Genomic DNA, 13,680 nt, shown 5'->3' with positions numbered 1-13,680 from the left:
GACTTGATGGCAGTGAGTTTAGTTTTTGGTAATTATTTTCAAAGCAAATATTGCCTAGATAATATTTTTAAAGCAAAAAGCATCATTACAAAATTTGATCCATGTGACAGAGAAGTCCTTTTCTCAAAAGAATGCCAGTTCTCAAACTGCAAGTTTTCCTTGGCTAAAGTACTTAAATATTATATTTCACTTTCAATATTATGATTATTTTCTTATGTACAGGAAAAGAATGATTTACTATATTATCCTTAACAAGAGCTCCAAATAAGGGTGAATCTTGACAATAAAACAAAGCATAAACAAATATATAATTTATTTTATACTCACACATCCACAAATAGTACATAATTTTTACTGTCTTTTGGAATTCTACAGGAATGTCCACAGAAAAATCCTGATAGAAACAAGGTCCCACAGGAAAATTGCCAGGAAGAGGTGGCCAATTATTTTTTCTGCCTGTAAATTTAAAAATAAAAGTTATTTACATTAGGACAAATACACTAATGTTATTTTTAGTTTAATAATAAAAACCCTACCTATTCTTTAAAAGAAATTACAAAATATACTATATATCCCTACAATTCTTAAAGTCAAGCTTTATATTTTTCAGAATTTTCCAAGCATATCATTCTAGAACACATTAGATAGTAAAATAATTTTCCAAAATTGTATCACATAAAAAGTGTATGAACCATCTATGTATAAGAGAAACAAAGAAAAAGATGAAAAATATGAGTCACAGGGATAGACTTTGTGTCTCTACCATGAAAACAGATTTTTATCAAATTCCCAAGAAAGTGACTTCCATGTGAAGACCATTCAGTAAACACCTATAATTTCTTCCTCACATTTTAAATCTTGAAATACAGTTCTGCTCTTTTCATAACTCTTGTGGGAAGGGATGACTAGCTTCTGATTCTTTCAAGTTTTCAGCTGCGAACTCCATGAAGAAACACAAGATTAAACCAATATCAGAGAATCGAATTTAGAAATCTCAAAATCTAAAAAAAGCAATAATATCCAAAAGTCACATAAGAAACTGTTAGAAAACATGAAACACTCATGAGATAGAAGCTTGGGGATTACAGCAGCATCAAAAGCCTATAGGAAAGAAATCCAAACTATGAGAAGAAAAAACTGTATATGAAGAAATTAGATTGAAGATAGGGGCTTAGTAAGTGGTGGAGGAAATGAAAAATTAAAATTAAGGCCCCGACTCATAGCGACCCCTCTTTGGGTTTCCGAGGCAGTATCACTACGGAAGTAGGATTGCCCAACCTTCCTTCCAAGGAGTGGCTGGTGGGTTAATAATCAGTTTAGTACTTACTTATTCTCTGGCATTACCTAAATACCTTAGGCTTCCTACAGTCACCCACATGATTTGATAAATATTATGAACTTGTGGGGACAAAGAGCAGATAACCTGAAATCTATCTGAATAACCCAGAACAGAAGAGTCAAATGTAGGGCACACTCCTTGTACTCAGAAAGCTAAAACAGAACCAAAGAAGGCCCACATGTAAAACCAAAGCCTCTTGTCCTTAGAATAAACCAGAATTACCATATTCACATTCACATTCTGTGTGCTGAGGATGACATTGCCATAATCCATCAAAAGACTATACAAAAGAGCCAAGATCAGAGAGCTACACAGTATCAAGTGGGCAATCTGCTGTATATGATCTCCCTGCTAGAAAAGGAAAATACAGCAGGGTTTTATTCATAAACCAAGTGGCCCAGAGCTAGTGCAGAAATAATTTAAAGTGTTTAAAAGTTAATTTTATGTCTAGATCTTTGCATACTACCATGTTGACTGAGGTTTTGCATTTCTCGTTCTCGACGATCTAATTCTGCTGCTTTTCTTTCTAGTTCTTCCTGGCGCTTAAGAAGTTCTGCTTGGGCCAAGGCATGTTCCTAAACAAAAAAATATCAAAAGTGTGTATTAAAAAGTATAAAACACTTGGGCTAAATGGAACGTAAGGTACCCATTGCAAGAGTATTATACAATATAATATATACTATAAGATAATGAGATCAAAGAAAGATATGGTTCCAAACTCCTGGTTCATAATTCTATTTGTCCTTATGTAATACTGAGCATTCAATTCATCTCCTTTTTTCTTGTACTTTGGCTACTTTCACACAACTCCTACCACTTAGTCATTATAATGCTTTATTATTCTACCACTGTTTCTGTAATTGTATTGGGCATGAAAAAGTGAGACCAAAGGTAAATACAAATTGTACACAAGGTGATATACATATTCAGTAACTGCTGAGAATGGAATAAAGAAAATGTTATAAGCTAACAAAGAGTAAAAGCATTAAAGAGTTAACAAGCTGCCTAACCCAGATTAAAATTTAAACAATAAGAAATGTAACAGTTTAAAGAAATATTTTGCTTAAAAAGGAAATGTTATTAGTATTTTACTTTCCCAATGAATGTGCATAGCTGACATGAACTAACCTTTGCAATCTGTGTATAAGCTGGAGGTTCCTCTGTTGGTTTCATTATTGCTGGTTGTGTATTAGGTACATTAGGCATTTTCACATTGCCTGGTGGGGGCTAGAAAAATTAAGAAAAAGTTATATAATATAAAGTTCCAATTTTATTTCTTTCAAAAGGTATAATACCAATAAATAGCTAACTCTGAAAAACTGCCTTTCTTCCTCCTCTGCCCTTTCATACTCAAGCATGAGACCAAAAGATCTTGGCAGAACCAAAAAATGAAACTAGATTTCCTAGTTCACATAATACACAAAAATAAATTCCAAATGCATTTATGAGCTAAAAGTGGAAATGCAAAACTTAAACACTTAGGTTAACTTTTTATGAACTCAGGGTATAAATAGCTAAGGGCTTTTCAAATGCAAACTCTAGAAATCATGAGTATTTTGCTCATGATATACCCCAAGTGTCTTAAACAGTGCCTGGACTCAATAGATGCTCACTTAAGTAGATGCTTAAATTTAGATTTAAAAAAATACACAAATCGTAAGAGAAAAGATATGACAAATTCAACTGCTTTGAATTTAATAACATAAAATGAAAAGTCAAACCACAGACTAAAAAAAGAAAAAGTCATAATGCATATAAAAAAAACAAAAAACAATTATTACGCAGAATACAAAAAGAATTCCTATGAATCCATGAAAATAGAGAAGTGCCTAAGGCACTTGACTGCTAACCAAAAGGCTGATGGTTCAAATCCACCAGCCACTCCTCGGAAGGAAGGTTGGGCAATCTACTTCCATAGTGATACTGCCTCAGAAACCCAAGGAGGGGTTGCTATGAGTCAGGTCCAACTCAACAGCACATAACAACAACAACAATAGAAAAACAGACATAAACCGGAACAAGCGATACAAAAAGGAAACAGGAAGGTCAATAAACATATCACTACACTGTGCTTACCTGGATACTTTGTTTTATCAAAACAAAATAAAGCTAAAACCTGGGCAAAACACAACAACATACAATCATCAATTAAATACAAATATACCACCACCACAATGTCTCAGAAAAAACAGACTACCTCAGTTCACACAAAGAAAGAAGACAGTATAGCTCAAACAAGTGATCAAAATACAGAGCCTGAAAATATTCCTGAGGAAGAAATTACATTGAAATTACCTGATAAGGAATTCAAGAGAATTATATTTAGGTCCCTTCAATGGATTGAGAGAGCAATCAAGGAAAGTATAGACAAAAATCAAAGAACAAAAAACAAAGCTATAGAAGAATTCAGGAAAACAATACAAAAGCAAATTAACAAAATAAATGGAAAATTAGAAGGTATACAAAAACAGCAAATAGATACTCAGAAGATCAATACTAAAATTTCAGAAATAGATAGTATTTTGGAAGGAAAGGCAAAGAAATAATATTAAATCAATAAAAGACAGGATTAATGAAATTGAAGATAAATCTCTTAATACTAATCTGGTAGTAGGTCAGAAAAAAGAACAAACAACGCCTAAGAATTATGTGAGAACCATCAAGAGGAATAATTTATATGTGATTGGAATTCCAGAACAAGAAGAGACAAAAAAAAAAAAAAAAAGTCATGGAGAAAAAATGTAGATTTGTTGGAAGAAGACTTTCTTAATATCATGAAAGAAGATATGCATGTAAGAAGCTCAATGAACCCCAAACAGGATAGAGCCCAAAAGAAAAGCACCAAGGCATATCATAATCAAACTTTCCAAAACCAAAGACAAAGAATCCTGAAAGCAGCTAAGGGAAAAATGAAAAGTTATCTACAAAGGGCAACCAATAAGCCCTGATTGCTCAGCCAAAACCATGCAGGCAAGAAGGCACTGGGATGATATATATAAAACCTTAGAAGAAAAAAAAATTGCCAACCAAGAATCATATAGCCAGCAAAATTATCCCTAAAATAGAATGGCAAAATTAAGACATTTCTAGATAAACAGAAATTAAGGGAATGTGTAAAAAATGGACTAACCTTCATGTATTGATTGGGGTGAAGGAAAGACAATGTACCAAAAGCAGGTAACCAGTACAATATCACTAAGGAAAAGGAAAACATGGAGAGGTACAGAAAAGGTAAATATTATAACACACAATACTGCATTATTAGTAATAACAAATACTAAAGGAAACGCAAGAAGAGGTCGCTATGAGTCGGGGCCAACTCCACGGCATATAACAACAACAACAATCTGTGGATGGACAGATAGGTACACAGGCAAGATGAATGCATATAGGTAGGCAAACATGAATATATCTATGACCATATATAAATTTGGCCGATATTATTCCCATGTATGTATTTGTATGTGCTATAAAAATATCCATGTATATAATAGAGAGAACAGGGGCCAAAGTTATGGTAACTTCTTAGCCACAACCAAACACCCTGAGGAAGTGAGTTGTTGGGCCTGTGGGCTTGAGATCATGGTCACAGGGGGCATCAAGCTCAACTGGCATAACTTAGTACACAAAAACATTGTTATGTATCCTACTTTGGTGAGTAGTGACTGGGATCTTAAAAGCTTATGAGCGGCCATAATGCAATCCTTGTCCAGAACATAGAATAGTGAAAAAGATCAAAAATATATGGAAACAATTAGTCCAAGACTAGTGGACCATGGGAAACATAGTCTACACAACCCTCAGACCAGAAGAACTACATGGTGCCCAGCTACCACTGCCAACCATTCTGAAAGTGATCAAAGTTGGAGGTCTTGGATAGAGTGGAGGAAAAATGTGGAACAAAACTCACAATCATAAAAAAGACCAGCCTTAATGGCCTGATAGAGACTGTTGAAACTCCTGAGACTATGGTCCCTAGTCACTCTTCAGGCTTAAACTCACTCTCCTGGCTTAACCTTCAGCCAAACTAGAGATAGAACTACGTGCTGAATAATTACACCAGGGAGGTGCACTCCTTAGAACAATCAACCATGGGAGATGAGAAGGGCAGCATTTGTGCTGGGAGAAACGCAGAAGGCAGGAATGAGTAAGAAAGGAGGACACAGGGAAAAGGTAATCACAGGGAGGATGTGGGAAAAGAACTGTTACATTTTGGGGATTGCAACCAACGGCATGAAACAAAATGTATATGACAGTTGAATGGAAAACGGATTTGCTCTGTAAACCTTCATCCAAATCATAATAAAAAGTTTCCAAACAATCAAAAAAAAAAAAAAAAACCGTATCACTAGTGACCAATAAGTATAGAAACATTAAATATCATTTCACAAGCTTGTGAGAGAAAAATATAAAGTGTGACAACACCAAAATGTGGAATTAGTTATATATACCATTGACAGTATCTGTAAAAATTACAGCATATGACCAAGGTAGCATTTCAAATCAATGGAAATTGAAAGGATTATCAATAAACGGTATGGGGACAATTATTTAAATGTTTGGAGGAAAAAAAATAAGATCCCTGCATCTCACCAGAATAAATTCCAAATGAATTAAAAGTACAATGTAAAAGAAAGACAAGAAAGAAACTATATAGTACAGTATATTATAGCATATAGCTATAGATGACTATCTGATCTTGAGGTATAGATAAACCATTCTTGACATAAAGGAAATAAATCATAATGAAAAAGCAATATATTTAAACTACATAAAAATTTAGAACTTTGATGAGGTAAAGTATATAATAACCAAGAATAAAAAGTAAATGCCAAATAATAAGCAATTCACAGAATAGACAACTAGCTATTAGCTAGCTAATACACTTCATTATGAACAAATCAGGAAGAAATAGATGAACATGTGTGCCAAGAGTGCTCATAACAGCATTATTTCTAAAAGCAAAGTCAGAAATAATCAAATTTCCAACAATAGGGAAATAGTTAAGTAAATTACCCATCCATAGAAGGGTATAATATGCATGTTTATTTTTAAGTTCTAAAAAAATATTTAATGATATGGGGAAGCTTGTACCAATAAGTGGTAATAGCAAGTTACAAAATAAAGCCATATGTATAGAATAATGCCAAGTATGTATTTTAAAATATGGTAAAAATAAATCAAAATGTTAATAATGATCATTTCTGAGAAGCAGAATTATGTTTTTTCTTCTATTTTTTATATCTCCATTACCAAAACAATTTTAAATTATTTTTAATTGCCTCTTCCCTCTAATCCAGTGTCCCCTATTAATGCATACAAGCTGCCAAGTTAAACAGCAGAGTACACAAAGCTGAACAGATAATTAGGGAAATAGAAGTAGACCTAAAGAAATGGCACAGAATGCAGCACAAAGAGACAAACAGAGACAGTTTGATAGAGTCAGAAGGTCTAACATCTAACATATCAACAATGAGTTCCAGAGGAAGATAACATATGGGATAAGAGTCAATGTTCAAACAGAAGGTGAAGACACAAATTCTCAGATTCAAAAACTTCAAAACTCAAACTACATTTGTATAAAAATAACACCAGGACACATCACAGCTAAAGAGCAAAAACTAAGAAAGAATGAGATCTTGAAAGTAGCAAGAGAAAAAAGACACAATACCTACAAAGAGGAATGCCAGTCAATAAGACTGAGAGCTGGCTTCTCAATAAGAATGTAAGCTCAGTGGAATGTGCCAAATTGCTGGGAGAAAGTACCTGTCAACATACAATTCTAAGTGCCATGAGAACCAAGGTGAAATAATTACAGTTAAATGTGCAAAGATTTACTAGCAATGCACCCCCACTAAAAGAAGGTCTACTTGAGGAATGGGAAAAATGATCCCAGAGGGAAGATTGGAGACTCAAGAAGGACCCTTCTGCCTCACTGTACACTCTCATACTCTCAGCTTCACCTTACACTCATTAAAACCCCCGACAGAGAAAGTAAGTCAACCCATCTGTAGGGGAAAAGAGGGTATTCGAGTGCAACCGGATGTACTCAAGATGAGCTCTTCTACTCCGGCCAACCCTAGAACTGTGTCTGGTAGTGCTCTGGCAGCCCCTGGGGAAATCCTGGAGTACTGAAAAAAGCAGAGGGTGTGGAGATGGAGATAGAGGGAAAAACTGAGACAAGCCAGGAACAAATCAGGAGAGCTAACGTCAAGGGGCAGAATGAAAGACAAAGCCTAGCAGAAAAAGGCTGTGTATCCTTCTCCCACAGTGGATGAAAATTTAGAAATTAGTAATGGACTATATTTTAAAATATCTCTGGGAACATTAAGGGGTTATAATTCTTTTATATTTTAACATTAATATGTTTGCCTGTTCAGTGTAGGTTTGGAGAATTCAATTAGGACCAGCAGATAAAAATTATAGAAAGATAAATTTTGACTGAATAGAATTAAGAACATTATAATAAGCATGGTTATACAAGAGTGCAATGGATTGTTCTATAATATAGTGAGCTCTCCAGACTGGAAATTCTGATGGTATCCCATTATTAAACAAAAAACTGATTTCAAGGTCCCTTCAAGGCATGGGAGTTCATGACTTGTCTTTCTCATGAATAAACAAATAAATGTTTTCCTTCTATATTCTAAACACTTAATATTCATGAAAATTTCTCTCTCACTTTTTCCTGTTCTATCTGTAAACCAAAAAAGGTCCTAAGTGCACTCAGGGTCTGTTTCTCAATGTGTATTCACAGGAGTCCTGCATCAGAAACTCCTGATGCTTATGGAAAATGCAAACTCTGGGCCCACCAAGGACCTACTGACTCAGAGTGAGGCAAATGAATTCACATTTTTACAAGCTTCCACTTTTAACATGCTCTACAGGTAAGTCTTAACCAAAAAACAAACCAAACTCACTATCCTTGCTATGCTGTTGAGTCGGATACGACTCATAGCGACCCCTCCTAGGGTTTCCAAGGCAGTATAACTACAGAGGTAGATTGCCCAACCTTCCTTCTGAGGAGTGGTTGGCAGGTTTGAACCACCAGCCATCTGGTTAGCAGTCAAATGCCTTAGGTACTACGCCAATGAGAACTCCCTCTAAGGCAAAAGTTTACTATTTTTATAAATCACTGTATCTTTCATCTATGGTGAAACTGCCAAAAGAAACCTAAAACATCCTGCAGCTTTCACTGACATTATCAGCCTCTGCCTCAGCAGACAAGGACTATGTTCTAGGAGCTTAACACAGAGTCCCTCGTAGTGGTAAATACTGTACATGCTAATCTCATATAAAGGACAAATAGAATAATTTTATCAGAACTGATAACCATTTTAAAGCAGACTTCTAAAGATCAGAATAATTGGGGGGGGGCGGTTGTTGCACAGAGCACAGGCATAATCAAAAGAAAGAAGGGATGCACCAAGAAGGGAATTCCAAGCAGAGATAGGCACATAAAGGAATAGACGCATGGCCACACACATTCACTCATACTCTTGCAACATGTTAATGTACAAAATAGGCAAACATCCCTACCCTCATGGAGCTTACATTCTAGCATGCAAAGATAAACTATACACATAATTCTAAAAATACATTATAGAGCATTTTGTTGTTGTTGTTGTTAGGTGCTGTCAAACAGAATCCAACTCATAGCGAACCTACGTACAACAGAACGAAACACTACCTGGTTGTGTGCCATCCTCACAATCCTTGCTATACTGGAGTCCATCGTTGCAGCCACTGTGTCAACCCATCTTTTTGAGAGTCTTTCTCCTTTTTTGCTGACCCTCTACTTTACCAAGCAAGATATCCTTCTCCAGGGAATGGTCCCTTCTGACAAGACTAAAGTAGATGAGACCAAGTCTAGCCATTCCTGCTTCTAAGAAGCATTCCTGCTGTACTTCTTCCAGGACAGATCTGTTAGTTCTTCTGGCAGTCCATGGTACTTTCAGCATTCTTCGCCAGTACCACAATTCAAAACCATCAACTCTTCTTTGGTCTTCTTTATTCATTGTCTAGCTTTCACATGCATATGAGGTGACTGAAAATATCATGGCTTGGGTTAGGTGCACCTTACTTTTCAAAATGACATCTTTGCTCTTCAATACTTTAAAGAGGTCTTTTGCAGTAGATTTGCCCAGTGCAATATGACAATAGATTTATTCACTGCTGCTTCCATGGGTGTTGACTGTAAAATGAAATCTTTGACAACTTCAATCATTCCTCCATTTATCATTATGATGCTTATTGGTCCAGTTGTGAGGAGTTTCATTTCTTTATGCTGAGGTGTAATTGGCTAAGGCACTTGACTGCTAACCAGAAGGCTGGTGGTTCAAACCCACCAGCCACTCCTCAGAAGGAAGGTTGGGCAATCCTGCTTCCATAGTGATACTGTCTCGGAAACCCAAGGACTAGCGTGCCATATAGGGAGTACGCTTGGGAGAGTGGGAGGAGATAAGAACAGACCAAAGCCAGATCATACACTATTTGAAAGAATCTAGACTTTACTCTGACAAAATCAAACTAAGGAAGGAAAACCTGAGACTACTTCCCTAAGAAAACCTTCTAAACTTCAAACTGTACACTCTTGGAGGCCACCTTTCAGTCCACTAATAGATGGGACTAAAAAACAAACAATAACACCTATGAACAATGTGCTCCTTAGAACTATCAACTCTTATGAGACCAAAAGGACAACATTTGCCCAAAACCAAAAATAAGACCGGGAATGACAGGGAAACCAGCTGATTGGAAACAGGGAGCTCAGGGAAGAAATAGGAAGAGGAATGACATTGCAGGGATTGCAACCAATGCCACAGAACAATCTGTGTATGAACTATTGATAAGAAAATTAATCTGCTACATTAAATTTCACCTAAAGGACAATAAAATGAAAAAAAAAGGTGAATGAAAGGATCTGAGCAGTAGAATGAAACAATCAACTTTTTTTTAATGTTTGTTCAAGTGATCACTCTGGTACAGAGCTGAAAACAAACTGAAAAGGGAAAAAGAGAGAAGAAGGGAAAGCAGTTAGGAAACTACCACTGCAGCAATCTAGGCAAGGGATGACAGCTCAGGCCAAAATGGTGGCTATAGAGATAAGGAGTCAGATCTGGATATATTTTTAAGGTTTAAAGTCAGGAGAATTTTCAGATGCAGTAATGTGAGACAAAAGGAAATGGAAATTGTGGAAAACTGCCAAGGTTTTGGCCTACAAAACTATAAGGACAGAAATGGAAAAGACTAAAAATGAGCAGGCTTAAGAGGAGGAAACTCAGTCCAAGTTTGGACATGATGAATTTGCAATTTCTAAGTCATCCAGGTAGACATGTTGCAGTGTAGTAAATTACTTTGTGTGGCTTTTCTACCCATAAGTCTTTGTAAACTCCAAGTTGGGATTTGCTATGAACAACTGAGGAGCTCCTGATTGCTGAAGGTGCCCACCTGGAGTATTTCTGTTGGGAATGGCACAAAACAATGTTCTGGGAGGTGCCCACTCTCTCTCAGGTGCTTAGAGTTCTGATACTATGATTGGCTAGTTTGACCACCCTGCCGGGCTCAAAAGGAGGCCTCTGGGAAGCAGAACTGGCTCTGACTGCTGGTTGAGGAATATGTGCTGCTGAAAGAGACACACGCTCTGGAAAGAGACATGTGCTGCTGGGAAAGAGACGCAAGAGACACGCATTGCTGAGTGAGACACCGAGGGACCAGCACTGCTGAGAAAGAGACTGTGAGAGACTGCTGGCTGAGGGATGGTGGGCTGGGAGAGAGACTGAGCATTTTTCCTGAACCTGAATTGTAGCCTGTGGTGCTTCCCTAATAAACCCCATAATCTGTGAGTTCTGTGTGGCCACTGCAGCGAATTATCGAACCCAGGAGAGAGGTGGTGGGTGCTTTGGGAGGAACGGTTGGTGAAAGGGCTGGAGGGAGGCAGCATGTCTGGCCTTGCAGGAATAGGCCTTGGGTTACTGCTGGTAATCCTGTCTTCCTCTTGTAAGGTTAGAGGAGGTCAGAACATGTGGCCTCCTTGCCGTTTTTGCACATGTGTTGCCAGTAGAATATATGAATATATGTTCAGAAGAGGTCTAGGCTAGAGATGTATGTATATTTGGGAGCCTTCAGAGTGTGTTGTTAGATGCCGTGGAGTCAGTTCCAACTCACAGGGACCCTATGGACCACAAAACAAAACATGGCCAGTCCTGCACCATCCTCACGATCATTGCTATGCCTGAGCCCATCACAACAGCCATCGTGTCAATCTATCTCATTGAGGGTCTTCCCCTTTTTCGCGGACCTTCTACTTTACCAAGCACAATCCTTCTCCAGGGACTGGTCTCTTCTGATAACATGACCAAAGTACAAGAGATGAAGTTTGGCCATTGTCACTTTTAAGCAGCATTCTGGCTGTACTTCTTCCAAGAAAGATTTGTTTGTTCTTCTAGCAGTCCATGGTATATTCAATATTCTACACCAATACCACAATTCAAATGGATTAATTCTTCTGTGGTCCTCCTTATTCATTGTCCAGCTCTTTTATATGCATATGAGGCTACTGAAAATACTATGGCTAGGGTCAGGCACACCTTAATCTTCAAAGTGACATCTTTCCTCTTTAACACTTTCAAGAGGTTTCTAGCAGCAAATTTTGCCCAGTACAATACACTGCTTGATTTCTTAACTGCTATTTTCATGAGTGTGATTGCAGATCCAAGTAAAATGAAATCCTTGACAATTTCAATCATTTCTCTTCATCTTTTTCAGTGTGTAGACAGTCTTTAAAGCTATGGGAAATGAAAAAATCACCAACTGAGTGATATAGAGAAAGCAAGCAAAGACTAAACTACTCTTGGTACATTACAACATTAAGATGTTGGTGATGGGAAAAGAACTGGCAAAGGAGATTGAGAAGGAACAACTCAGTGTTTTAAAAAGCAAGTGAAGAAAATATTTTACTAATGAGATAGGATCAACTATGTCATGATGATAACAGATCAGTAAGGTAAACCTAAAAATTAACCACTGATTTAGCAATGTGGAAGTCATTGGTTACCTTGACAAATGTAGGTTGGTAGAATCGCGGAAATAAAAGCCATATTGAAGTATCTTTGGACAGAAATAAATGGGGGAAAAAAGACAAGTAGATAACTCATCAGAGGAGTTTGGTACTAATGGGCAACAGAAAATTTTTCAGCAAAGGGGATGAGAGAAATAGGCTGCAAAGAGAAAGGGGTTAAGATAATATAGATAATATTTTGTAACAAAGTTACAGCACTCAAGACAGTGTGCTATTGGCATAGAGACAGACATATAGATCAAGGGAATAGAATTAAGAGTCCAGAAATAAACCCACACGTAGGCTCAACTGATTTTTGGCAAAGGGTGTCAAGAAAACTCAATGGGAAAGAACAGATTTTTGAACAAATGGAGATGGAGGAACTAGATATCCACATGTAAAAAAATGAAGTTGGATGCTTACCTCACACAATATATAAAAATTAACTCAAAATGGAAAACAGACCTAAATTTAAGCACTAAAACTATACAGTTCTTAAAAGAAAACATAAGAGTATAAGTCTCTGTGACCTTGTGTTAACCAAGTTTCTTAGATATGACACGAAAAGCATAAGTAATCAAGAAAAAAACAGATAATTTGGAGTCATCAATATTAAAAACTTCCATGCATCATACATCAACATCAAGAAAGGGAATAAACACCCAACAGGAGTTCTGGTAGCATAGTATCTAAGACACTTGACTGCTAACCAGAAGGCTGGCGGTTCAAACCCAACAGTCACTCCTGAGAAGGTTGGGCAATCTACTTCCATAGTGATACCACCTCAGAAACCCAAGGAGGGGTCACTATGGGTTGGGTCCAATGACTTGACGGCCCATAACAACAACAACAACAACAACAGCATGTGAGCAAATATTTGCAAACTGCAAATAGCCCAATTATTAAAATGGGCAAAGAAGCTGCTCCAAAGAAGATACACAAATGGCCAATAAGCAAAAGGTAAGATGCTCAACATCATAGCCATTGAGGAAATGCAAATCAAAACCACAAGGAGCTATCACTTCACACCCACTATAGCTGGCTATACTCAAAAACACAGATAATAAGGTTTGACAAGTAGAGAAATTAGAATTCTCATGCACTGTTGGTGGGAATGTAAAATGGCACAGCTGTTTTGGAAAACAGTTTGACAGTTTCTCAAAATTAAACATATGATCAAGAAAGAGTACTCCTAGGTATATAACCAAGAGAAATATAAACACACGTCCACAGAAAAACTTGTACACAAATAAATGTTCAACATATTGGAAACAACATAAAT

The 13,680-nt window shown here is 36.8% G+C and overlaps 1 protein-coding gene across 1 annotated transcript in view; it reads right to left on the bottom strand.

Moving 5' to 3' along the window:
* SCAMP1 (secretory carrier membrane protein 1) overlaps window positions 1–13,680 on the bottom strand; it is a 177,435-nt gene that overhangs the window by 66,093 nt on the left and 97,662 nt on the right. The window contains exons 3-5 of the mRNA XM_007943449.2: window positions 2,468–2,566; window positions 1,806–1,914; window positions 328–456 (exon numbers count right to left, since the gene is read on the bottom strand). Coding sequence (XP_007941640.1) covers window positions 328–456; window positions 1,806–1,914; window positions 2,468–2,566 — 337 coding nt within the window. The remainder of the gene's footprint in view (window positions 1–327; window positions 457–1,805; window positions 1,915–2,467; window positions 2,567–13,680) is intronic.

Source organism: Orycteropus afer, unplaced genomic scaffold, assembly GCF_000298275.1.
Source record: "Orycteropus afer afer isolate SDZICR_OR568_19922 unplaced genomic scaffold, OryAfe1.0 scaffold00107, whole genome shotgun sequence".
Classification (NCBI taxonomy): domain Eukaryota; kingdom Metazoa; phylum Chordata; class Mammalia; order Tubulidentata; family Orycteropodidae; genus Orycteropus; species Orycteropus afer.
The sequence above is the reverse complement of the archived record's forward strand: the minus strand, read 5'-3'. Positions and strand labels throughout refer to the sequence as shown.